Genomic DNA, 26555 nt, shown 5'->3' with positions numbered 1-26555 from the left:
CTCAGGGGCTGGGGGTAATATCCTAGCATGGATAGAGGATTGGTTAGCAGAAAACAGAGTAGGAATAAACAGGTCTTTTTCAGGTTGGCAGGCTGTAACTAGTGGGGTGCCGCAAGGAGCAGTGCTTGGGCCTCAGCTGTTTACAATCTATATTAATGACCTAGATGAAGGGACCGAGTGTAATGTATCTGTTATGAATCTTATGATCCATGAGGAAAGACTCATGAAATAACACTGGACGGCCAGCTGGTGGCGCCGTCCAAGGAGTATAAATACTCGGGTGTGGGCCCAGGTTTCCAGGGACATTTTGTAAGACAAGGAACTAGTGAAGTACAACTAGACCTCCATGTTCTGAAACAAGTTGATTAAAGCCTTGCTTTATACTCAAACCAAGTGCGTAGTGAGTTTTATTACGTCAGTATCCAAGTTTGCCGACAATACAAAGCTAGGTGGGACAGTAAGCTGTGAGGAGAACAGAGAGTCTGCAAAGGGATATAGACAGGTTAAATGAGTGGGCAGTAAGGTGGCAGATGGAGTATAATGTGGGGAAATGTGAGGTTATTCACTTTGGTAGGAAGAATAGAAAAACAATATTTTTTTTAAAATGTTGGAGTTCAGAGATTTGGGTGTCCTCGTGCAAGAAACACAGCAAGCAATAAGGAAGGCAAATGGCATGTTGGCCTTTATTGCAAGGGGTTGGAGTATAAGAGTGAGGAAGTCTTGCTACAATTGTACAGGGCCTTGGTGAGACCACACCTGGAGTACTGGGCACAGTTTTGGTCTCCTTATCTAAGGAAGGATACACTTGCCTTGGAGGCAGTGCAACGAAGGTTCACTAGATTGATTCCTGGGATGAGAGGGCTGTCCTATGAGGAGAGATTGTGTAGATTGGGCCGATACTCTCTGGAGTTTAGAAGAATGAGAGGTGATCTCATTGAAATATCAATAGGATTAGACAAAGTCAACATGGATTTATGAAAGGGAAATGGTGTTTGACAAACCTACTGGAGTTTTTTTTGAGGATGTAACTGGTAGAATAGATAAGGGAGAACCAGTGGATGTGGTGTATTTGGATTTTCAGAAAGCCTTTGATAAAGTTCCACATAAGAGGTTAGTGTGCAAAATTAAAGCACATGGGATTGGGGGTAATATACTGGCATGGATTGAAAAATGGTTAACAGACAGGAAACAGTAGGAATAAATGGGTCTTTTTCAGGGTGGCAGGCGGTGACTAGTGGGGTACCGCAGGGATCAGTGCTTGGGCCCCAGCTATTCACAATATATATTAATGATTTGGATGAGGGAACCAAATGTAAGATTTCCAAGTTTGCTGACGACACGAAACTAAGTGGGATTGTGAGTTGTGAGGAGGATGCAAAGAGGCTTCAAGGCGATTTAGACAAGTTGAGCGAGGGTGGTGAACCTGTGGAATTCTCTACCACAGACAGCTGTAGAGGCCAAGTCACTGAATATATTTAAGAAGGAGATAGATAGATTTCTAGACACAAAAGGCATCAAGGGGTATGGGGAGAGAGCGGGAATATGGTATTGAGATAGAGGATCAGCCATGATCATATTGAATGGCGGAGCAGGCTCGAAGGGCCGAATGGCCGACTCCTGCTCCTAATTTTCTATGTTTCTATGAAACATACAAGATTCTGAGGGGGATTGACAGGGTAGATGCTGAGAGGTTGTTTCCCCTGGCTGGAGAGTCTAGAACCAGGGGGCATAGTCTCAGGATAAAGGGTCGGCCATTTAAGACTGAGATGAGCAGAAATGTCTTCACTCAGAGGGTTGTGAATGTTTGGAATTCTCTGCCCCAGAGGGCTTGGATGCTGAGTCTTCAAGGCTGAGATCGATAGATTTTTGGACTCATGGAGAATCAAGGGATATGGAGATCCGGCGGAGAAAGTGGAGTTGAAGTCGATGATCAGCCATGATCTTATTGAATGGCGGAGCAGGCTCGAGGGGCCGCACGGCGGAGCAGGCTCGAGGGGCCGCACGGCGGAGCAGGCTCGAGGGGCCGCACGGCGGAGCAGGCTCGAGGGGCCGCACGGCGGAGCAGGCTCGAGGGGCCGCACGGCGGAGCAGGCTCGAGGGGCCGCACGGCGGAGCAGGCTCGAGGGGCTGTATGGCCGACTCCTGCTCCTTATGTTCATATAAAGACTGCATTGGTGCATGTGCCCCCTAGTGGCTGCTTACAGAATGGCGTCATCAACGGCCTGGGAATTGTCCACATGCCTTTGCAGTCCTGGGGTGCAGGGAGGCCAAGAAAAAAAGGGATGGCAAAAGCTAGATTGTGCGGAAAATTCGCTCCTGTACATTGCCCTTACGATTGTAGCTACGGCATATCAAGCAATGGTTTCACTGCCCGGCCCCCGCTAGGATCTGTCCTTGGTCACCTCCTCCTCCTCCTCATCGACCTGCAGTCCCCTGGCAACACCATCCGCAGGCATGGGGCCAGCGTCTACCAGTCTCGGTCACAAACCATGCCTCACCACCCCCTCCCTGGCCATTGCCGCAAGTTGAACCAGGCTGTGCGCAACCTCAACATTCTATTCGACCGCCGAGCTAAGCTTCCGTATCCTCTCCATCAGGAAGACCGCCTTCTTCCACCTCCACACGTACCATCACCCACTCCAACCCTCCGCTCAGCCCATCCGCTGCCAACAGCCTCATCCATGGTTTTGCCGTTCCAGACTCCATTACTCCTGGCCGGCCTCCCACCCTCCACAAACTTCAGCTCATCCAAAACTCTGCCGCCAAGACCCCCAGCGAGCATCAAGTCTCGCACCTCACCTCGCCAATATCCAGGCGCCCTGCCCACTCCATATTCACAGATGCTAACCCGTCACAAGGCACTGGCCTCAGTACTCACCATCATGTGATAATCCTCATGTCCTTCAATAGGTTCAGTGATCACATTTTTGATAGAGCCCATGGGGATTTTCTCTGTCCTCTCTGTTAAAAAAATAAAGTAAGTCACCAACCACAGAATCTTACAGCACCGAAGGGGGCCATTCAGCCCATCATGCCTGTGCCGGCTCTTTGAAAAAGCTACCAAATTTGCCCCACTCCCCCACAGCCAATGTTCCCTGTAATTTTTTCGGTGCGGGCTGCACGGCCCATTCAAATTTTCACGCATGCGCAGTTTCGTGTATTGAAAGGCCAGCGAGCGGCCTGCGCGGGCACTCCAGAAGGCAGCTCAGTGGGAACGTTGCCCACAGCCCAGCAATTTTTTCCTTTTCCTTTTCAAGTATTTATCCAATTCCCTTGAGGAAGGAGAAGAAAATCAGCCACAGCAAAGCCCACAACGCTAGCTGGTGTGGGCACCAGAGAGGAGAGCACTGCCCAGGCGCCTGCCCCTGCAACTACTAGCATTTATATATCGCCTGATGACTCCCCTCCCTCAGAGACTGAATAAACCAGGGTGAACCTGCGAGTGTCATTCTATACATGCTGGCTTGCAAAGAGTGCGATCAAAGATTCAAAGGAACACATGTGCGGTCTGTAAAACTCACCCTTGGTTCCAATCCAGAGCTGGTCCTGCTCCAGTTTGAAGGTTAACCTTACTTTTCCACTGGACTTGTTGTACATGCCAGATAATGGTACACTCGGTAAGCGTTCCTGCAGAGAGTGCAGAGGGTTAGCAACACAGCAGCGAGCAGGCAGGCAAACAATCACATACACCAGCCACGGTCAAGGGGCCGGGGCAGTGGACCGGAGAGGGAGCTTTATTCTGTACCTAACCCCGTGCTGCACCTGCCCTGGGAGTGTTTGATGGGACAGTGTAGAGGGAGCTTTACTCTGTATCTAACCCGTGCTGTACCTGCCCTGGGAGTGTTTGATGGGACAGTGTAGAGGGAGCTTTACTCTGTATCTAACCCCGTGCTGCACCTACCCTGGGAGTGTTTGATGGGACAGTGCAGAGGGAGCTTTACTCTGTATCTAACCCGTGCTGTACCTGCCCTGGGAGTGTTTGATGGGACAGTGTAGAGGGAGCTTTACTCTGTATCTAACCCCGTGCTGCACCTACCCTGGGAGTGTTTGATGGGACAGTGCAGAGGGAGCTTTACTCTGTATCTAACCCGTGCTGTACCTGCCCTGGGAGTGTTGGATGGGACAGTGTAGAGGGAGCTTTACTCTGTATCTAACCCCGTGCTGCACCTGCCCTGGGAGTGTTTGATGGGACAGTGTAGAGGAAGCTTTACTCTGTATCTAACCCGTGCTGTACCTGCTCTGGGAGTGTTTGATGGGACAGTGCAGAGGGAGCTTTACTCTCTATCTAACCTGTGCTGTACCTGCCCTGGGAGTGTTTGATGGGACAGTGTAGAGGGAGCTTTACTCTGTATCTAACCCATGCTGTACCTGCTCTGGGAGTGTTTGATGGGACAGTGCAGAGGGAGCTTTACTCTGTATCTAACCAGTGCTGTACCTGCCCTGGGAGTGTTTGATGGGACAGTGTAGAGGGAGCTTTACTCTGTATCTAACCCGTGCTGTACCTGCCCTGGGAGTGTTTGATGGGACAGTGTAGAGGGAGCTTTACTCTGTATCTAACCCGTGCTGTACCTGCCCTGGGAGTGTTTGATGGGGACAGTGTAGAGGGAGCTTTACTTTGTATCTAACCCATGCTGTACCTGCCCTGGGAGTGTTTGATGGGACAGTGTAGAGGAAGCTTTACTCTGTATCTAACCCCGTGCTGCACCTGCCCTGGGAGTGTTTGATGGGACAGTGTAGAGGAAGCTTTACTCTGTATCTAACCCCGTGCTGTACCTGCCCTGGGAGTGTTGGATGGGACAGTGCAGAGGGAGCTTTACTCTCTATCTAACCTGTGCTGTACCTGCCCTGGGAGTGTTTGATGGGACAGTGTAGATGGAGCTTTACTCTGTATGTAACCCGTGCTGTACCTGCTCTGGGAGTGTTTGATGGGACAGTGTAGAGGGAGATTTACTCTGTATCTAACCCATGCTGTACCTGCTCTGGGAGTGTTTGATGGGACAGTGTAGAGGGAGCTTTACTCTGTATCAACCCGTGCTGTACCTGCCCTGGGAGTGTTTGATGGGAGAGTGTAGAGGGAGCTTTACTCTGTATCTAACCCGTGCTGTACCTGTCCTGGGAGTGTTTGATGGGACAGTGTAGAGGGAGCTTTACTCTGTATCAACCCGTGCTGTACCTGTCCTGGGAGTGTTTGATGGGACAGTGTAGAGGGAGCTTTACTCTGTATCTAACCCATGCTGTACCTGCCCTGGGAGTGTTGGATGGGACAGTGTAGAGGGAGCTTTACTCTGTATCTAACCCATGCTGTACCTGCCCTGGGAGTGTTGGATGGGACAGTGTAGAGGGAGCTTTACTCTGTATCTAACCCGTGCTGTACCTGCCCTGGGAGTGTTTGATGGGACAGTGTAGAGGGAGCTTTACTCTGTATCTAACCCGTGCTGTACCTGCCCTGGGAGTGTTGGATGGGACAGTGTAGAGGGAGCTTTACTCTGTATCTAACCCGTGCTGTACCTGCTCTGGGAGTGTTTGATGGGACAGTGTAGATGGAGCTTTACTCTGTATCTAACCCATGCTGTACCTGCTCTGGGAGTGTTTGATGGGACAGTGTAGAGGGAGCTTTACTCTCTATCTAACCCGTGCTGTACCTGCTCTGGGAGTGTTTGATGGGACAGTGCAGAGGGAACTTTACTCTCTATCTAACCTGTGCTGTACCTGCCCTGGGAGTGTTTGATGGGAGAGTGTAGAGGGAGCTTTACTCTGTATCTAACCCGTGCTGTACCTGTCCTGGGAGTGTTTGATGGGACAGTGTAGAGGGAGCTTTACTCTGTATCAACCCGTGCTGTACCTGTCCTGGGAGTGTTTGATGGGACAGTGTAGAGGGAGCTTTACTCTGTATCTAACCCATGCTGTACCTGCCCTGGGAGTGTTGGATGGGACAGTGTAGAGGGAGCTTTACTCTGTATCTAACCCATGCTGTACCTGCCCTGGGAGTGTTTGATGGGACAGTGTAGAGGGAGCTTTACTCTGTATCTAACCCGTGCTGTACCTGCCCTGGGAGTGTTTGATGGGACAGTGTAGAGGGAGCTTTACTCTGTATCTAACCCGTGCTGTACCTACCCTGGGAGTGTTTGATGGGACAGTGTGGAGGGAGCTTTACTCTGTATCTAACCCGTGCTGTACCTGCTCTGGGAGTGTTTGATGGGACAGTGCAGAGGGAGCTTTACTCTCTATCTAACCTGTGCTGTACCTGCCCTGGGAGTGTTTGATGGGACAGTGTAGATGGAGCTTTACTCTGTATCTAACCCGTGCTGTACCTGCTCTGGGAGTGTTTGATGGGACAGTGTAGAGGGAGATTTACTCTGTATCTAACCCATGCTGTACCTGCTCTGGGAGTGTTTGATGGGACAGTGTAGAGGGAGCTTTACTCTGTATCAACCCGTGCTGTACCTGCCCTGGGAGTGTTTGATGGGAGAGTGTAGAGGGAGCTTTACTCTGTATCTAACCCGTGCTGTACCTGTCCTGGGAGTGTTTGATGGGACAGTGTAGAGGGAGCTTTACTCTGTATCAACCCGTGCTGTACCTGTCCTGGGAGTGTTTGATGGGACAGTGTAGAGGGAGCTTTACTCTGTATCTAACCCGTGCTGTACCTGCCCTGGGAGTGTTTGATGGGGACAGTGTAGAGGGAGTTTTACTCTGTATCTAACCCGTGCTGTACCTGCCCTGGGAGTGTTTGATGGGACAGTGTAGAGGGAGCTTTACTCTGTATCTAACCCGTGCTGTACCTGCCCTGGGAGTGTTGGATGGGACAGTGTAGAGGGAGCTTTACTCTGTATCTAACCCGTGCTGTACCTGCCCTGGGAGTGTTTGATGGGACAGTGTAGAGGGAGCTTTACTCTGTACATGGTCCAAGAGTTTTATTGACAGTAAAAGATAGTGCTGATGGTGGTGGGCGATTACTCTGCTAGTGACTTTCTTCAGCTTCTAACCTTCCTCAAGCTGCCGGCGGCTCCAGGATGTTCAAAAGGCCTCACATCAAATCGGCAACAGGAACTCACCTAGTCCAGGCTCCAAGACCCCGTGTCCTGGAATGCCGGGGATTGCAGCTCTGGCTCATGGGATCTTTCACATCCGCAGAGGGCAGACGGGGCATCGGCTTAACCTCGCATACGAAAGACGGCACCTCCGACAGTGCGGCACTGGGAGTGTCAGCCTGGATTATAAACTCGAGACTCTGGAGTGGGACTTGAACCTACGTCCTTCTGACTCAGAGGCGAGAGTGCCACCCTCGGAGCCACGGCTGACACCAGGAGCACCACGGAAATTTGACAAAGCACAGCGAGCGCCGAATGCAGCTGCTTACCTTAACACCTTTAATGGACGGCATGATGTCCTCTGGTTTCCCTTTGTCTAATACTTTGCTGTGTTGCTAAAAATACAAAGCAGCAGCAGTCAGAGAATACAACAGAGGGCAAAGACAAACGTTCAGCAAACTCACTGGCAGAAGGACTGTCTGAAAATGTTCTCCCAGTAATAGAATGCTAGTGTTTCACTGCATTCTCGCATGCATTCAACAGAGCCCCCTCTTGTGAACTGGAGGAACACCAACGTATGGAACCAGAAAAAGGTCCATCTGGTCAGTCCCAAAGTTCCATAAATCGCACCCTATACTGTTTCGCAAACACCACCTTCACCAAAAAAAACTACCCGACTCCCTCTCGAGTTCCCCGACTCCATCTCCACCAGGCAGTCTGGTCCACCCGTTCACCATCAGCATGAAGTCATGCAATCAAAACAGCTCTTCACCTTCCCTGAGCTGCGGTCCTTGCCCCAGCCACAGAGTTTGTGCTTTACTCGGGTTCAGTTTATCCATACCTCTTACAAATCGAAGCCTTCAATAAAGGTCGGCTATTTTAGGACTGAGATGGGGAGGAGTTACTTCACTCGGAGGGTGGTGAATCTTTGGAATTCTCTGCCCCAGAGGGCTGTGGATGCTGAATCGTTGAGTATGTTCAAGGCTGAGATCGATAGATTTTTGGACTCATGGGGAATCGAGGGACATGGGGATAGTGCAGGAAAGTGGAGTTGAGGTAGAAGATCAGCCATGATCTGATTGAATGGCGGAGCAGGCTCGAGGGGCCGAATGGCCGACTCCAGCTCCCATTTATTCTCTCCCCGGAGCCTTCTTTCCACCAGTGTAAACATTCCCAGTTTCCTGTTGGAAGCAGGCAGGCAGGGTTTTATTCACAGGCACAGGGTACACGAGGAAGGTCAGCATTTACACTGCGGAGTCCAGCTTGCAGGAGATTGGATTTTGCTTGGGGGGGGGGGGGGGGGGGGCGGGAGAATGTGGGCTCCCTGCTCCAATTCCACCCCACCAAGTTCCTTCACCTAACCATTACGGGGAGGGGGTGGAGAGGAGGCGCTGTGCTTCCCGAAAGAAAACAAAGGCCAACTTATGGGGTGGCAAGTCCTATGGGTTTGGCTGAGGTTTGACAGGGAGAGAGAGAGAGAGAGAGAGAGAGAGAGAGAGAGAGAGGACAGAGCACAAAATGAGCAGACAGAAGAATAATGGGCAGCTGTCTAAGCTGAGAAATGGATAGATTGTTGGGTGTCCAGGGATATGGAGCAAAGGCAGGTAAATGGAGTCAAGTTGCAGAACAGGCTCGAGGGGCTGAATGGCCGCCTCCTGTTCCTGCGCAACAGGCTCGAGGGGCTGAATGGCCTCCTCCTGTTCCTGTGTAACAGGCTCGAGGGGCTGAATGGCCGCCTCCTGTTCCTGTGCAACAGGCTCGAGGGGCTGAATGGCCTCCTCCTGTTCCTGTGTAACAGGCTCGAGGGGCTGAATGGCCGCCTCCTGTTCCTGTGCAACAGGCTCGAGGGGCTGAATGGCCTCCTCCTGTTCCTGCGTAACAGGCTCGAGGGGGCTGAATGGCCTCCTCCTGTTCCTGTGTAACAGGCTCGAGAGGCTGAATGGCCTCCTCCTGTTCCTGTGTAACAGGCTCGAGGGGGCTGAATGGCCTCCTCCTGTTCCTGTGTAACAGGCTCGAGGGGGCTGAATGGGCCTCCTCCTGTTCCTGTGTAACAGGCTCGAGGGGGCTGAATGGCCTCCTCCTGTTCCTAATGTAACAGGCTCGAGGGGCTGAATGGGCCTCCTCCTGTTCCTGTGTAACAGGCTCGAGGGGGCTGAATGGCCTCCTCCTGTTCCTGTGTAACAGGCTCGAGGGGGCTGAATGGCCTCCTCCTGTTCCTGTGTAACAGGCTCGAGGGGGCTGAATGGCCTCCTCCTGTTCCTGTGTAACAGGCTCGAGGGGGCTGAATGGCCTCCTCCTGTGTTACCCAATGCTGATTGCTGTAAATAAGGCACTTACCTTTTGCCTACATAGAGGTTCCTTTTTTGGCTCTTCAGCTTTGGCCTCTTGCTGTACCACCTCCTTCGGTGTGTTTACTGCTAGAACATCATTAATCGTCGACCCGATCACCATTATTTTTGCACCATTGGTGACTTTCAGTTCACGTAAAGTTTTATCTTCCTGGAGCAGTCCCTTGTACATGACTTTTTGCATAGCAGGAGTGAGACCTGACAAGAGGAAGAAAACAGTGCTGACCTTAGTCCAGTCTTTGAAAAATTAGCTTAGATGCTCATCACTACTGGGGCCAGTGACACGGATCAGAGTCTGCGAAAGGTCACGACCCATGCAGGCGTGGGGACCGGTGGGAAACGTCTCTCCCTAGAATAGTTCATCCTCCCCTCCCCTCCGCTCCTCTCCCAAGTCTGCCTACACACCCATCTCCAGTCGGAGCTGGTCCCGAGTCACCTCGCTGTGAAACTGGGTAATCAGAAAAAGTACACGAGACATCAGAGTGACTCTCCCTTCACGGCACAGGCCAGATCAGGAACCCACCGTGTTGGAGGGGGAAATGACTGCTATAAACTAGCGCACCCGATATACTGGGGCTCCCACCTGTGGCTGAGCAGGTAGCACTTCATAAACTAGAACAGCAATTTTGCCTCAATTTCCCCCCCACCCCACCCTCCTGAAGATGCTGAATCCTGTTGGATGGAGAACACTAGAACAGGTGTCAACTGCATTCCTATACCACATTTTTAAAAAAATCTATAATTACACCATCCCATCAAACACTCCCAGGGCAGGTACAGCACGGGTTAGATACAGAGTAAAGCTCCCTCTACACTGTCCCATCAAACACTCCCAGGGCAGGTACAGCACGGGTTAGATACAGAGTAAAGCTCCATCTACACTGTCCCATCAAACACTCCCAGGGCAGGTACAGCACGGGTTAGATACAGAGTAAAGCTCCCTCTACACTGTCCCATCAAACACTCCCAGGGCAGGTACAGCACGGGTTGGATACAGAGTAAAGCTCCCTCTACACTGTCCCATCAAACACTCCCAGGGCAGGTACAGCACGGGTTAGATACAGAGTAAAGCTTCCTCTGCACTGTCCCATCAAACACTCCCAGGGCAGGTACAGCACGGGTTAGATACAGAGTAAAGCTCCCTCTACACTGTCCCATCAAACACTCCCAGGGCAGGTACAGCACGGGTTGGATACAGAATAACACTCCCTCTCTATGTGCCAAATAACATCTGGATTATTACTTTTCCAATCTTTTATGTCACAGAAAAGAATCCCTTCAGCCCCTGGACCTGGACTGGGTTCAGGCGACTGGCAAAAACCCCACTGAACCACTCAGCAATCCGCTAGTTTATTTATACAGAGGCAACCAAACTTCAATTAACAGTTCAGCCTGTAGAAAATCGAACTGCCTCAGTAATTCTCAGGGTGGAGGAGAGAGAAAGGACTACACAGGTGCCAGGGACCTAGAAGAAAAGTCCAAGGAACCAGCAGAGTAAACTGAACTGCTGCAATGATCGGTTTCCAGCCATTGGAGCGGAGCTCTTTCCACATTCATGCCAGGTGTGTGTCGTCTCGAAATCCAATGGGGAATTCAGGAGAAACTTCTCCACCCAGAGAGTGGCGAGAATGTGGAACTCGCCACCACAGGGAGAGGTTGAGGCGAATAGCAGGGATACATTTAAGGGGAAGCTGGATAAGCGCATGTGGGAGGAAGGAGTAGAATATTTTAATGGGGTGGGAGGAGGCTGGTGTGGAGCATAAACACTGGCATGGACCTGTTGGGCCGAATGGCCTGTTTCTGTGCAGTAAACTTTACGTAATTCTGGGCGATTAGTGGCAGAAACTGGAGACTCTAGCATTTCTCCCAGTGCACTGCCATTATCACACAGAATAGCACCGCTCCTCACCAACGTTTCTTTCAAGCTGTGTGGCTGCACAACGCTCCAGGGAGCCTGCACAGCCGGATTTTCAATGTATAAAACCGTGCACAATGCATGGTATTGTGAATGGCCTGCGCAGCGCCCCAAAAATTAGAGGGAACATTGCTCCTCACGCCTATTTAATTCTCAACTGCAGTGAGAACGGCATGCAGTAGGAAAGTTAGTGTGGGCCCGCCCTCCCAGCAAAACACACCTGTGAGGGAGTGAATTTTTTCTTTCAGACTGGCTCCTGTGCTATCCAGTGGAACTCTCAGATCATATTTGTTTTTGTTCCAAATAACTTTCAGGTCCACCATTTCCTTCTCGGCATCCGACTCGCCACCATTGCTGACTGAGGTTTGGGGGAGCGAGTCCTCGTTCTCCATTTGTTCGGTCGGTAAGGACTGAGCGTCCCCTTCACCGGCAGTCCCACAGCTTGCTTTCTCTTTCTGAACGGGTAAGTCCGTGCAAGCCTCTGTTTCCATTCCACCAGTGTCTGCCCCTGCAAGTAAGCGTCAAAGAAAACTCTAAAAGGTTACTTATTCGAGTGGCAGCATTTATAATTTATCTAGACCACATCAAAAATCTTGTGTGCGCACTTCCTATTTACAAAACCTTACTTCCTGCTGGCACATTTGTGTGTCAACTTACCCCCCCCCCCCCCATCCCCATTATAAATCCCTACGTGCACATTTAGAATGGAGACTGCCTATGTAAACACGTCACACTGCAATGACATTCTCCCACCATTGGTAGCGCTGCAATACCTCAGTTTTGCATCTCACAGCTCCTGAACATAGGAACCGGAGGTAATTTAGCCCCTCGAGCCTGTTCCCCCATTCAAAGAGGTCATGGCTGATCTGCGACCTAACTCCATATACCCGCCTTTGCCCCATATCCCTAAATACCTTTGGTTAACAAAAATCTATCAATCTCAGATTTAAAATTAGCAACTGATCTAGCATCAATTGCCATTTGCAGAAGAGTTTTCCAAACTTGTTTCACTAAGTCTTTCCTAACTTCACTCCCGAAAGGCCTGGATCTAATTTTTAGACTATCCCCCCTAGTCCTAGACTCCCCAACCAGCGGAAATAGTTTCTCTCTATCTACCTTATCTGTTCCCCTTAATATCCTGAAAACTTCGATCAGATCACCCCTTAACCTTCTAAATTCCAGGGAATACAACCCTAGTTTGTGTAATCTCTCCTCATAACTTAACCCTTGAAGTCCAGGTATCATTCTGGTAAACCTACGCTGCACTCCCTCCAAGGCCAATCTATCCTTCCTAAGGTGTGGTGCCCAGAACTGCTCCCAGTGCTCCAGGTGTGGTCTAACCAGGGCATTGTATAGCCTGAGCCAGTACTACAGAGAAATTCCTTTGCTCCAACTAACTAGTTCTTGGCTTTTCAAATTAACGGTTAAACAACAAAATGTATAAAAATAAGGACAGAATGCATGACTTTAAAACGTGGCCGCACAGCCTGGTCCAATATCTCCGTCACGGCATTCAATCCCATGGGAGATAAACTAGTATTTTACAGTTTTCAATCCCATCCCCACTCGCCTCCATCGTCGCGAGCATCATTCCCAAATAAATCGACAGCAAATCAGCTTTTAGTATTAACCAAGGCCGCAGCACAATTAGCTGCCAGGCCGTCAGCAGGCCAAGGATGAGGATCTCTAATCTGCAGCTTTCCTCACCCAACTTACCTCCAAAAACAGCCAAAGATTGAGAACTCACTGGGCACAGGAGCAAAAGACCCACAAATACAAACTGGGGTCCCACCACTCCACTCAGCCCGTGCGGGGAACAGCAACCACCTGGGGTAGGTACAGAACTTCCCCGTGAAGCTTGCACAATATAAAGCTCCTTCTCTGGAGCAACTACTAGCCCAAGGCACTATTAATCAGATATACTGAAATTCTTGTATTGATATGCAGTTCCTATCTACAAAATATTTTCAGTTTTCCATGATAAATTCCTATGTAAACTGGTCACGCTGTAATTACACCCTCCCGTCAGTGGTGATGCTGTAGTCCTTTTCTGCATCACCCAGCTCCTGCATCAAAACTCCTACCCTCCAACCAACTCTACTGTCAGGAACACAGGAACAGGAGGAGGCCAGTTAGCCCCTCGAGCCTGTTCCGCCATTCAATGAGATCATGGCTGATCTGCGACCTAACTCCATATACCTGCCTTTGGCCCATATTCCTTAATACCTTTGGTTAATAAAAAGCTATCAATCTCAGATTTAAAATTAATTGATCTAGCATCAATTGCCGTTTGCAGAAGAGTTCCAAACTTCTACCACCCTTTGCATGTAGAAGTGTTTCCTAATTATACTCCTGAAAGGTCTGGCTCTAATTTTTAGACTCTGCCCCCTAGTCCTAGAATCACCAACCAGCGGAAATAGTTTCTCTATCTACCCTGTCTGTTCCCCTTAATATCTTGAAAACTTCAATCAGATCACACCTTAACCTTCTAAATTCTAGGGAATACAACCCTAGTTTGTGTAATTTCTCCTCGTAACTTAACCCTTGAAGTCCAGGTATCATTCTGGTAAACCTACGCTGCACTCCCTCTAAGGCCAATATATCCTTCCTAAGGTGTGGTGCCCAGAACTGCTCCCAGTGCTCCAGGTGTGGTCTAACCAGGGCTTTGTACAGCTGCAACATAACTTCTACCCTCTAGTACTCTCGTCCTCTAGATATAAAGGCCAGCATTCCATTAGTCTTTTCGATTATTTTCTGTATCTGTTCATGACATTTTAATGATCTATGTACCTGGACCACCAAGTCTCTCTGGACCTCCACTGTTTTTAGCGTTTCACCATTTAGCAAGTCCCCTGTTCTATCCTCTTTAGGTCCAACGTGGATGGCCTCACATTTGCTTACATTGAAATCCATTTGCCACAGTTTTGTCCATTCACTTAATCTGTCGATGTCCCTTTGTAATGTTATGCTTCTATCTACACTGCCTACAATGCCGCCTATCATTGTGTCATCGGCAAATTTGGATACATGACTTTCTATGCCATCATCTAAGTCGTTAATAAATACTGTGAATAGTTGAGGCCCCAACACAGATCCCTGCAGGACACCATTAGTCACATCCTGCCAATTAGAGTACCTGCTCATTATCCCGACTCTGTCTCCAGCCGCTCAGCCAATTTCCTAACCAGGTCAATAATTTGCCTTCAATTCCTTAGATAACGGTCTCTTATGTGGGATTTTATCAAATGCCTTCTGGAAGTCCATATAAAATAACATCCGTAGACATTCCCCTGTCCACTACTTTAGTCACCTCTTCAAAAAATTCAATCAGGTTTGTCAGGCATGACCTGCCTTTCACAAATCCATGCTGGCTCTCTCTGATCAGCTGAAAATTTTCGTGATGTTCAGTCACCCTATCCTTAATTATAGACTCTAGCAATTTCCCAACAACAGATGTTAGGCTAACTGGTCTATAATTCCCTGGTTTCCCTCTCTCGCCATTCTTAAATAGCGGAGTGACATGCACAATCTTCCAATCTAAAGGAAGGGTTCCTGAATCGAGAGAACTTTGGAAGATTATAGTTCGGGCATCTGCAATGTGCTCACCGACTTCCTTTAAACCCTGGGATGGAAACCAGGCTTCACTTCGCAAATTGGTTTAGGTTTTGCTGTTTAACTATAAATCAGAGTATTAATTATAAAAATAAGGACAGAATGCAAGACTTTAAAAAAGAGTTACTGAACCTCATCTGTACGTCCTGGTCCTATTATTCCCAGGCCTCTAGCCCTGCTTCAGCTGAAGACTACACTTGGTCTCTACTGCCCGTGTGCATCACTGCAGGAAATCGATCAGTAAAGTTTTAAACGGTTTGAATTTGCAAGAATGTAGCGATGACTTACTGTAGAAACAAACGTAGCAGTTGTGCCGTCATAGCCCGTGATATTACACTTGTTTTGCATTAAAAAGGGACACTCAGCCTCACATAAAAAATATTACAGGGTGCTGAAGCAATGAGCCCGTTAGCTGCACAATACAATTTGTACTTCACTCCTTTGGTACCTAGCTCGAGAGAACATTAAACTGAAAGCGCTCGATGCCGACAGAAATGGAAAGTGTTCCTTCCCGCAGCGCTAACCATTCCTCACTCCGTTCAGCGCACACAAAGAACTGGAACATAATTTGTTATGGCAGATTGCCAGGGGTAAATAGAGCAGAAAGACTAGCATTTCTATAGCGCCTTTCACGACCTCATGGCGTCCCAAAGCGCTTTACAGCCAATGAAGTACTGTTTGAAGTGGAGTCACTGTTGTAATGTAGGAAACGCAACAGCCAATTTGCGCACAGCAAGCTCCCACAAACAGCAATGTGATTAAGTGACCAGATAATCTGTTTTAGTGATGTTGGTTGAGGGATAAATATTGACCAGGACACCGGGGAGAACTCCCCTAACTCTTCTTCGAAATCGTGCCGTGGGATCTTCCACGTCCACCTGAGCGCAGACGGGGCCTCGGTTTAAAGTCTCTTCTGAAAGACGGCACCTCCGACAGTGCAGCACTCCCTCAGCACTGCATTGGAGTGTCAGCCTAGATTTTTGTGCTCAAGTCTCTGGAGTGGGACTTGAACCCACAACCGCCTGACCGCAGAGGTGAGAGTGCCAACCAGAGCCACGGCTTCAATCGTCAGCATCACAGATCAGATTCCACCCCCATTTGTGCTGAGTTAGTGGATCTCACCCAGGGCCAGGACACGGGTTTTACAATTGGCCTCGGGGGGCCCACGCTTTCGCTGGGCGGTATCAGCCACAGCAGGTCTGGGGTACATAACATCGCCTGGTATGCCAATGCTGCTTTGTCACAAGTGCCGCCCTTCACACAAGGGATTAAGTGATCCCACTGAGCAATTTGCTGAAAAATGGAGAGTTCTCGTGTTCTGCTGATCCACATGCATCCCTGAACCAACCCAAACCAGTCGCTCATTCAACTCACTGCCATGTACTAAAGCAAAATGGCATCTCTGGACACCTATTTAACAAGTCACTAAATAATTCAGAGTGAAAATCCCTTTAAACATTTCAATTACTCGACGGGCACTATGTAAAGTGAGCTTTCTTCTGATAGCTATCATGTATTGGACAGAGTGCGTAGAGTCACCAGGTGAGGACAGAGCCAGGCTTGGCTGTGATAACTCCCATGGGAGGAATAGCCTGCTGCCACACACTCTCGCACTAAGGACCAGCCAGTGTACAGAAGTATACTCTATTATTGGGGCAGCGTTCACAACAACACTCCTCCAATCACCTGCAGACAGCTCTCAAATGCAATCTCCCTCCGAATACTCAATGCTTACTCATGAATCTAATCCAGTAGCAGCAAGCAAGGAGACATCGCCTATTGACAAAATCCCGCAGATCACTTCCAAACAGCACAGAACGGCTGCTCTCCGGAAGCTGAAAACATTCACTCTCAGACTTTCTTTCCTGTTTAAACAAAATAAAAACTAATTTAGTTCTACGAATAAATGGTCAGTGAACTTCCTTAAGCATAAGTGGGTGGGCAGGGGTGGGAGGAGTTCATTTTCTCTCGTGTAACACACACTGGGCAACAAGCTTGCAGAAAATATCGGTGTACATAAATATTTCAATGTGGTCGTAAATCAATTTTTAACGGTTAAAGAGGGAGGAATTTTGCATAAATGTGAAGGCATTGCCACAGAAAACGAAGACCTGTGTTTATGCAGCGTCTTACCACATCTCAAAAAGCTTTAAAAACTTCACATAAACCATTTACTTCGATGTGCAGTGACCCTTATCAAAGAATAATGGGGATTATTTTACTTTAAGATGGTAGACCGCTCCCGTCAGGTGGCTGTGGGTTCAAGCCCCACTCCAGGATGTCAGCTCATTATCTCAGCTGCTACACTGGGGCAGCACCGAGGGAGTGTGGCACCGCCGGGGGCAGCACGGAAGGAGCGCGGCACCGCCAGGGGGGCAGCGCCAAGGGGGGCGCAGCACCGCTGGGGGCAGCACCGAGGGAGCGCGGCACCGCCGGGGGCAGCACCGAGGGAGCGCAGCACCACCAGGGTGGCAGCACTGAGGGGGCGCGGCACTGTGGCGGGGCGCGGAATGGTCAGATTTTAATCAGTCCACCATTGGCGGCCGTGCCTTCAGCTGCCTGGAATTCCCTCCCTAAACCTCTCCACCCCTCTCTTTCCTCCTTTAAGACGCTCCTTAAAACCTACCTCTTTGGCCAAGCTTTTGGTCACCTGCCCTAAAATCTCTGTGACTCGGTGTCATATTTTGTCAGATAATTGTTCCTGTGAAGCGCCTCAAGATCTTTGCCATTAAAGGCGCTATAGTAATGCAAGTTGCTGTCCTGGTAGTTGTTAGCTTCAGAGGGGGACACGGCCCTTCAGGACCGCAACGAACGACTTCGCTCTTTGTCTTTTGAAAGGTTGTGGTCAGTGCCTCTGCTATTTTCTCACCGACTTCACTCCGTATTTGAAAACTGACATCAGGGCCTAGAGCCATTTCCACCAGTTTTTCCAACACTCCTTCCTCATCCACAGTTAGCCTATCAGATTGCTCCCCATCCTCCCCCCTTATCCTTCAATTCCCACAGCCACATTATTCTGTGAAAAGCAAAGTCCTCACTCAGTCTCCACTATTCCTTTACCCTCTAAAGGATTTCCTTTCTCACCTCCAGTCTGCCCTGCCCACTGCGATTATAAAATCCTTCACTATTCCCTTTTGTTCTCTGCCAGTTTTTCTTCAGATCTGCTCATACCCTTCCTAATACTTTGCTATCCCTCTATATTTTCTATATTCAACTTGATTTAGCCCTAGATTGCTCATACAACAACAACTTGTATTTAGATAGCGCCTTTAACATAGTAAAACGTCCCAAGGTGCTTCACAGGAGTATTACAAGACAAAAAATTTGACACCGAGCCACGTAAGGAGATATTGGGGCAAGTGACCAAAAGCTTGGTCAAAGAGGTAGGTTTTAAGGAGTGTCATAAAGGAGGAAAAAGAGATAACGAGGCAGAAAGGTTTAGGCAGGGAATTCCGGAGCTTAGGGCCCAGGCAACAGAAGGCTATAATCAGGGATGCTCAAGAGGGCAGAATTAGAGGAGCGCAGATAGCTCAGGGGGTTGTGGGGCTGGAGGAGATTACAGAGATAGGGAGGGGCGAGGCTGTGGAGGGATTTGAAAACAAGGATGAGAATTTTGAAATCGAGGCGTTGCTTAACCGGGAGCCAATGTAGGTCAGCGAGCACAGGGGGTGATGGGCAAACGGGACTTGGTGCGAGTTAGGACACGGGCAGCCGAGTTTTGGATGACCTCAAGTTTACGTAGGGTGGAATGTGGGAGGCCGGCCAGGAGTGCGTTGGAATAGTCGAGTCTAGAGGTAACAAAGGCAGGGATGAGCTGAGGCAGGGGCGGAGACAGGCGATGTTACGGAGGTGGAAATAGGTGGTCTTAAGTTATGCTGCGGATATGTGATCGGAAGCTCATCTTGGGGTCAAATATGACACAGGTTGTGAACAGTGTGGTTCAGCCTCAGACAGATGTTAGGGAGAGGGTTGGAGTCAGTGGCTAGGGAATGGAGCATATGGCGGAGACCAAAAACAATGGCTTCGGTCTTCCCAATATTTAATTGGGGAAAATGTATCTATATGTCTCTTTTTAATTTCTCTAATCAAGTAATTCCAGTTGTTGTTACAGCACCTTCACTGTTTATGGGAATGTGTCTAGTCTATGCCCGGCTCTCTCTCTGGCCATTTGAGTTACTTCTCTTCTAATTGGCTTTTGTTTCCCCACAGTCCAGTACTTCAATGTTTGTTTCCACTGCTTTTCAATCTTTATAATCAAAACTAATTACATTGTGGTCACGATCCCCTTATCTAGTCGCCCTCCTTCATTTCCAGAGACTAGAACCAACAATGCCACTTTCCTTTTTTGGACTTGACTCACTGGTCTAGGGAGCAATGCTGGACATACTGCAGAACCCTGCTCCTGTGCCGCTTACATTACTCTAACCCGAGTGTACCTTTGAATAATTATTCCTTTCCAATGCGTCCTCATCTTTGCCCCCTCCCCACAAAGCATTCCCAGCGAGGACACTTGACCCAATCTTGTTCAGGTGAAGCCCGCCGATTCAGTACACACCACTCCTGCCCTAGGAATCTGAACCCTTCCCTTCACTCCCCACCCGCCATGCATCTCAAACCCTGCTATTCGATACGAAGCAGCACGTGGACATGCCAGGATTACTCCCTTGGAGATCCAGCATTTCCAATCAACCCAATTGCTGAAAGTCCCTTTGCAGGTACCTACATTATTGGTTCCAATGTGAACTACAACATCAGGCTGTTCCCCTTCCGTCTCCAAAATCATTTTGCCCTAGAGGGCATCAGCACAAAATACTTAGGTTAGATGCCAGGAAGTAATTTTTGAGACTAGGAATCACTGGCCTCCGAAAGACCACAACAGAACGTGTAGCAAGTATGGGTTCACTGCAGTCCATCCAAAAGGGAGAGGGATGAGTTCTTGAGAGTCGAGGACATCTCAAGTAGCAGAAGGTAAGTGGGGGGATTGGTGTTATTGATACAGGTCACTGCAGTCTCCTGGCATTTCCCAGAGATTTTTTCTCCATTTTCTGCACTCTGCGCGACATAGCAAGAGATTGCTCTTAACGCCCGTCAATTCAACACCCTCAGGCGACCTTCACAGCCTCCTGCCGACACTCCTCTTTCCTCAATGGACAGTCATCCATTCGTCTTCCTAAAGTACTAAGAGGTAGCCATGGAAATAGTGGATGCATTGGTTGGCATCTTCCAAAATTCTATAGATTATGGAACAGTTCCTGCAGATTGGAGGGTGGCAAATGTAACCCCACTATTTAAAAAAAGGAGGGAAGAGAGAAAACAGGGAACTACAGACCGGTTAGCCTAACATCAGTAGTAGGGAAAATGCTAGAGTCTATTATAAAGGATGTGATAACAGGACACTTAGAAAATATCAACGGGATTAGACAAAGTCAACATGGATTTATGAAAGGGAAATCGTGTTTGACAAACCTACTGGAGTTTTTTGAGGATGTAACTGGTAGAATAGATAAGGGAGAACCAGTGGATGTGGTGTATTTGGATTTTCAGAAGGCCTTTCATAAAGTCCCACATAAGAGGTTAGTGTGCAAAATTAAAGCACATGGGATTGGGGATAATACACTGGCATAGATTGAAAATTGGTTAACAGACAGAAAACAGAGAGTAGGAATAAATGGGTCTTTTTCAGGGTGACAGGCGGTGACTAGTGGGGTACCGCAGGGATCAGTGCTTGGGCCCCAGCTATTCACAATATATATCAATGATGATTTGGATGAGGAAACCAAATGTAATATTTCCAAGTTTGCTGACGACACGAAACTAGGTGGGATTGTGAGTTGTGAGGAGGATGCAAAGAGGCTTCAAGGCGATTTAGACAAGTTGAGTGAGAATGGTGAACCTGTGGAATTCTCTGCCACAGAAGGCTGTGAAAGCCAAGTCACCGAATATATTTAAGGAGATAAGATAGATTTCTAGACACAAAAGGCATCAAGGGGTATGGGGAGAGAGCGGGAATATGGTATTGAGATAGTCAGCCATGATCATATTGCATGGCGGAGCAGGCTCGAAGGGCCGAATGGCCTACTCCTATTTTTCTATGATTCCTCATTCGACCCAGTGAGTTGACCGTTTTCTGGTACGTGCACTCGAAGAATCCTTCAGCCTCACAAACGCGACAGGGCTGGCCCCTGTTCCTCAACTTCAAACCTTGAACTTGACTGCAACACCTATCGACAGTTGCTGCACGTGTACTCGGTCCCCTGGTCATCCTGGTAGTCACATGATACAACAATAATGGAGTTGTTGACTAATCTCCATCAATGAGGTGAGTAAAACCCCCAGTGGTGGAGAGCTTTGGGAACCAGAGGTCCAAAGTCACCTCTTCCTCCCGAGCTCGCTGCACTCACCACATCATGTCTCAAATTACTCAGACACTGTATCCCAAAATATTATTTTCTGAAAGAAAACTATCAAATTTTCATTTAATACTAACTGTTCCCACCATCTCCCAAGGGAGTCTGCTCGACAGATTTAAAATATCCCGAACCGCTCATGTGATGCAGATACCAAAGACCATAAGCTTTTAGCTGCTTCCCCGACCCATAACTTATCTTGCCCCCCCCCGCACCCCCAGTCCCTTGCCCCCCTCGCACCCCAAATCCCTTGCCCCCCTCGCACCCCCCAGTCCCTTGCCCCCCCTCGTCCCTCTTCCCCCCCCAGCCCCTCTTCCCCCCCAGCCCCTCCTCCCCCCCCGCCCCCAGCCCCTCTTCCCCCCCCCGCCCCCAGCCCCTCTCCCCCCCCCCGCCCCCAGCCCCTCTTCCCCCCCCGCCCCCAGCCCCTCTTCCCCCCCCGCCCCCAGCCCCTCTTCCCCCCCCGCCCCCAGCCCCTCTTCCCCCCCCCCCGCCCCCAGCCCCTCTTCCCCCCCCCCCGCCCCCAGCCCCTCTTCCCCCCCCGCCCCCAGCCCCTCTTCCCCCACCCGCCCCCAGCCCCTCTTCCCCCCACCCCTCTTCCCCCTCCGTACCCCAAGCCCCTTGCCCCCCCGCACCCCAGTCCCTCTGCCCCCCTCGCACCCCCAGTCCCTTGCCCCCCTCCTACCCCCAGCCCCTTGCCCCCCTCCTACCCCCAGCCCCTTGCCCCCCCTAGCACCCCAGACCCACCCCACCTCTTCCCCCTCGCACCCCAGCCCCTTGAACCCTCCACCCGTCCCTTCCACCCCCCCGCACCCCCAGCCCCTTGACCCCCCCACCCCCAGTCCCTTCCCCCCCTCGCACCCCCAGCCCCTTGACCCCCCCACCCAGTCCCTTGCCCCCCCCACACCCCATCCCTTGCCCCCCCACCCCCAGCCCCTCTTCACCCCCCCCCGCCCCCAGCCCCTCTTCCCCCCCCGCCCCCAGCCCCTCTTCCCCCACCCGCCCCCAGCCCCTCTTCCCCCCCACCCCTCTTCCCCCTCCGTACCCCAAGCCCCTTGCCCCCCCGCACCCCAGTCCCTCTGCCCCCCTCGCACCCCCAGTCCCTTGCCCCCCTCCTACCCCCAGCCCCTTGCCCCCCTCCTACCCCCAGCCCCTTGCCCCCCCTAGCACCCCAGACCCACCCCACCTCTTCCCCCTCGCACCCCAGCCCCTTGAACCCTCCACCCGTCCCTTCCACACCCCCCCACCCCCAGTCCCTTCCCCCCCTCGCACCCCCAGCCCCTTGCCCCCCCCACCCAGTCCCTTGCCCCCCCCACACCCCATCACTTGCCCCCCCACCCCTTGCCCCCCCACACCCCCCTTGCCCCGCCCACCCCTTGCCCCCCCCACACACCCTTGCCCCGCCCACCCCCCCACCCCTTGCCCCGCCCACCCCCTACCCCCCCCACCCCTTGCCCCCCCCACACACCCTTGCCCCGCCCACACACCCTTGCCCCGCCCACCCCCCCACCCCTTGCCCCGCCCACCCCCCACCCCTTACCCCCCCACACCCCCCTTGCCTCGCCCACCCCCCCACCCCTTGCCCCCCCCACCCCTTGCCCCCCCACCCCCCCACCCCTTGCCCCCCCACCCCTTGCCCCCCCACACCCCCCTTGCCCCCCCACACCCACCCTTCCCCCCCACACCCCCCTTGCCCCCCCACACCCCCCCAGTCCCTTGCCCCCGTCGTCCCTTGCCCCCTCGCACCCCCAGTCCCTTGCCCCCCCGCACCCCCAGTCCCTTGCCCCCCCGCACCCCCAGTCCCTTGCCCCCCCGCACCCCCAGTCCCTTGCCCCCCCCGCACCCCCAGTCCCTTGCCCCCCCGCACCCCCAGTCCCTTGCCCCCCCGCACCCCATCCCTTGCCCCCCCTCGCACCCCCAGTCCCTTGCACCCCCCCGCACCCCATCCCTTGACCCCCCCACACCCCATCCTTTACCCCCTCCTCGCACCCCCAGTCGCTTGCCCCCCCGCACCCCCGTCCCTTGCCCCCTCGCACCCCCAGCCCCTTGACCCCCCTTCGCACCCCCAGCCCCTTGACCCCCCCTTCCCCCCCTCGCACCCCCAGCCCCTTGACCCCCCTTCCCCCCTTCGCACCCCCAGCCCCTTGACCCCCCTTCCCCCCTCGCACCCCCAGCCCCTTGACCCCCCTTCCCCCCCCTCGCACCCCCAGCCCCTTGACCCCCCTTCCCCCCCTCGCACCCCCAGCCCCTTGACCCCCCCTTCCCCCCTCGCACCCCCAGCCCCTTGACCCCCTTCGCACCCCCAGCCCCTTGACCCCCCTTCCCCCCCCTCGCACCCCCAGCCCCTTGACCCCCCTTCCCCCCTCGCACCCCCAGCCCCTTGACCCCCCCCTTCCCCCCTCGCACCCCCAGCCCCTTGACCCCCCTTCCCCCCCTCGCACCCCCAGCCCCTTGACACCCCTTCCCCCCTCGCACCCCCAGCCCCTTGACCCCCCCTTCCCCCCCCTCGCACCCCCAGCCCCTTGACCCCCCTTGCACCCCCAGCCCCTTGACCCCCCTTCCCCCCCTCGCACCCCCAGCCCCTTGACCCCCCTTGCACCCCCAGCCCCTTGACCCCCCTTCCCCCCTCGCACCCCCAGCCCCTTGACCCCCCTTCCCCCCCTCGCACCCCCAGCCCCTTCCCCCCTCGCACCCCCAGCCCTTGACCCCCCTTCCCCCCCTCGCACCCCCAGCCCCTTGACACCCCTTCCCCCCTCGCACCCCCAGCCCCTTGACCCCCCTTCCCCCCTCGCACCCCCAGCCCCTTGACCCCCCTTCCCCCCCCTCGCACCCCCAGCCCCTTGACCCCCCTTGCACCCCCAGCCCCTTGACCCCCCTTCCCCCCTCGCACCCCCAGCCCCTTGACCCCCCTTCCCCCCCTCGCACCCCCAGCCCCTTGACCCCCCTTCCCCCCCTCGCACCCCCAGCCCCTTGACCCCCCCTTCCCCCCCCTCGCACCCCCAGCCCCTTGACCCCCCTTCCCCCCCTCGCACCCCCAGCCCCTTGACCCCCCTTCCCCCCCTCGCACCCCCAGCCCCTTGACCCCCCTTCCCCCCCTCGCACCCCCAGCCCCTTGACCCCCCTTGCACCCCCAGCCCCTTGACCCCCCTTCCCCCCCCTCGCACCCCCAGCCCCTTGACCCCCCTCGCACCCCCAGCCCCTTGACCCCCCTTCCCCCCCTCGCACCCCCAGCCCCTTGACCCCCCTTCCCCCCCTCGCACCCCCAGCCCCTTGACCCCCCTTGCACCCCCAGCCCCTTGACCCCCCTTCCCCCCCTCGCACCCCCAGCCCCTTGACCCCCCTCGCACCCCCAGCCCCTTGACCCCCCTTCCCCCCCCCTCGCACCCCCAGCCCCTTGACCCCCCTCGCACCCCCAGCCCCTTGACCCCCCTTCCCCCCCCTCGCACCCCCAGCCCCTTGACCCCCCTTCCCTCCCTCGCACCCCCAGCCCCTTGACCCCCCTCGCACCCCCAGCCCCTTGACCCCCCTTCCCCCCTCGCACCCCCAGCCCCTTGACCCCCCTTCCCCCCCTCGCACCCCCAGCCCCTTGACCCCCCTTCCCCCCCTCGCACCCCCAGCCCCTTGACCCCCCTTCCCCCCCTCGCACCCCCAGCCCCTTGACCCCCCTTCCCCCCCTCGCACCCCCAGCCCCTTGACCCCCCTTGCACCCCCAGCCCCTTGACCCCCCTTCCCCCCCTCGCACCCCCAGCCCCTTGACCCCCCTCGCACCCCCAGCCCCTTGACCCCCCTTCCCCCCCCTCGCACCCCCAGCCCCTTGACCCCCCTCGCACCCCCAGCCCCTTGACCCCCCTTCCCCCCCTCGCACCCCCAGCCCCTTGACCCCCCTTCCCTCCCTCGCACCCCCAGCCCCTTGACCCCCCTCGCACCCCCAGCCCCTTGACCCCCCTTCCCCCCTCGCACCCCCAGCCCCTTGACCCCCCTTCCCCCCCTCGCACCCCCAGCCCCTTGACCCCCCTTCCCCCCCTCGCACCCCCAGCCCCTTGACCCCCCTTCCCCCCCTCGCACCCCCAGCCCCTTGACCCCCCTTCCCCCCCTCGCACCCCCAGCCCCTTGACCCCCCTTCCCCCCCTCGCACCCCCAGCCCTTGACCCCCCTTCCCCTTGACCCCCCTTCCCCCCCTCGCACCCCCAGCCCCTTGACCCCCCTTCCCCCCTCGCACCCCCAGCCCCTTGACCCCCCTTCCCCCCTCGCACCCCCAGCCCCTTGACCCCCCTTCCCCCCTCGCACCCCCAGCCCCTTGACCCCCTTCCCCCCCTCGCACCCCCAGCCCCTTGACCCCCTTCCCCCCCTCGCACCCCCAGCCCCTTGACCCCCTTCCCCCCCTCGCACCCCCAGCCCCTTGACCCCCTTCCCCCCCTCGCACCCCCAGCCCCTTGACCCCCTTCCCCCCCTCGCACCCCCAGCCCCTTGACCCCCTTCGCCCCGCCCCTCGCGTCCCTTGCCCCGCCCCTCGCACCCCCCCAGTCTCCGGTCCCCACTAGGCCTCGGGCCCCCGTTCCGCAACAGTGCGGTGACATGAGGCTCCCTGCAATGAGTCATTAGCACCGGCCGGGCCTGTGTGGAGGCCGGAGGCTGGAGCCCCGCTCTGGTGTGCCGGAGCACCGAACGCCGCGCTCGGCCGCAGCCGCCACCTACCGCCCTGAGCCGCCATGGCCGTCCGCCTGACCCCAGCCCGCTAGCAGCTTCCGCTTCCGGGCCGTGCTGCCGCCACCGCCGCTCAAATCTGATTGGCACAGGGTGGGGGGGGCGGGGACTGGTGATTAACAGGCGCTGGGGGCGGGGACTGATGATTGACAGTCGCTGGGGGCGGGGACTGATGATTGACAGTCGCTGGGGCGGGGACTGACGATTGACAGACGCTGGGGGCGGGGACTGATGATTGACAGTCGCTGGGGGCGGGGACTGGTGATTGACAGCTACGCGACCACTTGGCAACTGGTGGGCGTGGTCAATGGAGCAGCCCAGCTGATTAATTGCAACGTACAAAGTCTGGGAGTGTTGTGGCTGAGGCTGGGGCCGCTGCATTCTGTCCATTAACTGCAGCCTCTCACCCTCTCAGGCTTTGGAGGGTCCACACTCTCTTTCTGGAGCTCGCACTCCAACTTCATCAGCAGAGATGGTGTTGGAGATGACTATTCCAATGCACTCCTGGCTGGCCTCCCACATTCATAGAAACATAGAAGATAGG

General features: G+C 53.8%; 1 protein-coding gene across 2 annotated transcripts in view; it reads right to left on the bottom strand.

Annotated features, from left to right (window-relative positions):
* Positions 1-26094, bottom strand: part of ubfd1 (ubiquitin family domain containing 1) — a 28448-nt gene extending 2354 nt beyond the window's left edge. The window contains exons 1-7 of one of the 2 annotated variants that reach the window (XM_086000087.1): positions 26003-26084; positions 16639-16768; positions 11512-11799; positions 9366-9574; positions 7358-7423; positions 3522-3627; positions 2879-2961 (exon numbers count right to left, since the gene is read on the bottom strand). In XM_086000087.1, coding sequence (XP_085856213.1) covers positions 2879-2961; positions 3522-3627; positions 7358-7423; positions 9366-9574; positions 11512-11799; positions 16639-16642 — 756 coding nt within the window. In that variant the 5' untranslated portion in view covers positions 16643-16768; positions 26003-26084. Of the gene's footprint in view, positions 1-2878; positions 2962-3521; positions 3628-7357; positions 7424-9365; positions 9575-11511; positions 11800-16638; positions 16769-26002 lie in introns of both variants that reach the window. The other variant, XM_086000086.1, reaches the window with a different exon arrangement.
* Positions 26095-26555: the final 461 nt, after the last annotated feature.

Source organism: Somniosus microcephalus, chromosome 11, assembly GCF_052327205.1.
Source record: "Somniosus microcephalus isolate GS21.2 chromosome 11, FLI_Smic_1.0, whole genome shotgun sequence".
In the NCBI taxonomy this organism is placed as follows: Eukaryota; Metazoa; Chordata; class Chondrichthyes; order Squaliformes; family Somniosidae; genus Somniosus; species Somniosus microcephalus.
Note: the sequence above shows the minus strand (reverse complement) of the source record. Positions and strands in the feature narration are given on the sequence as shown.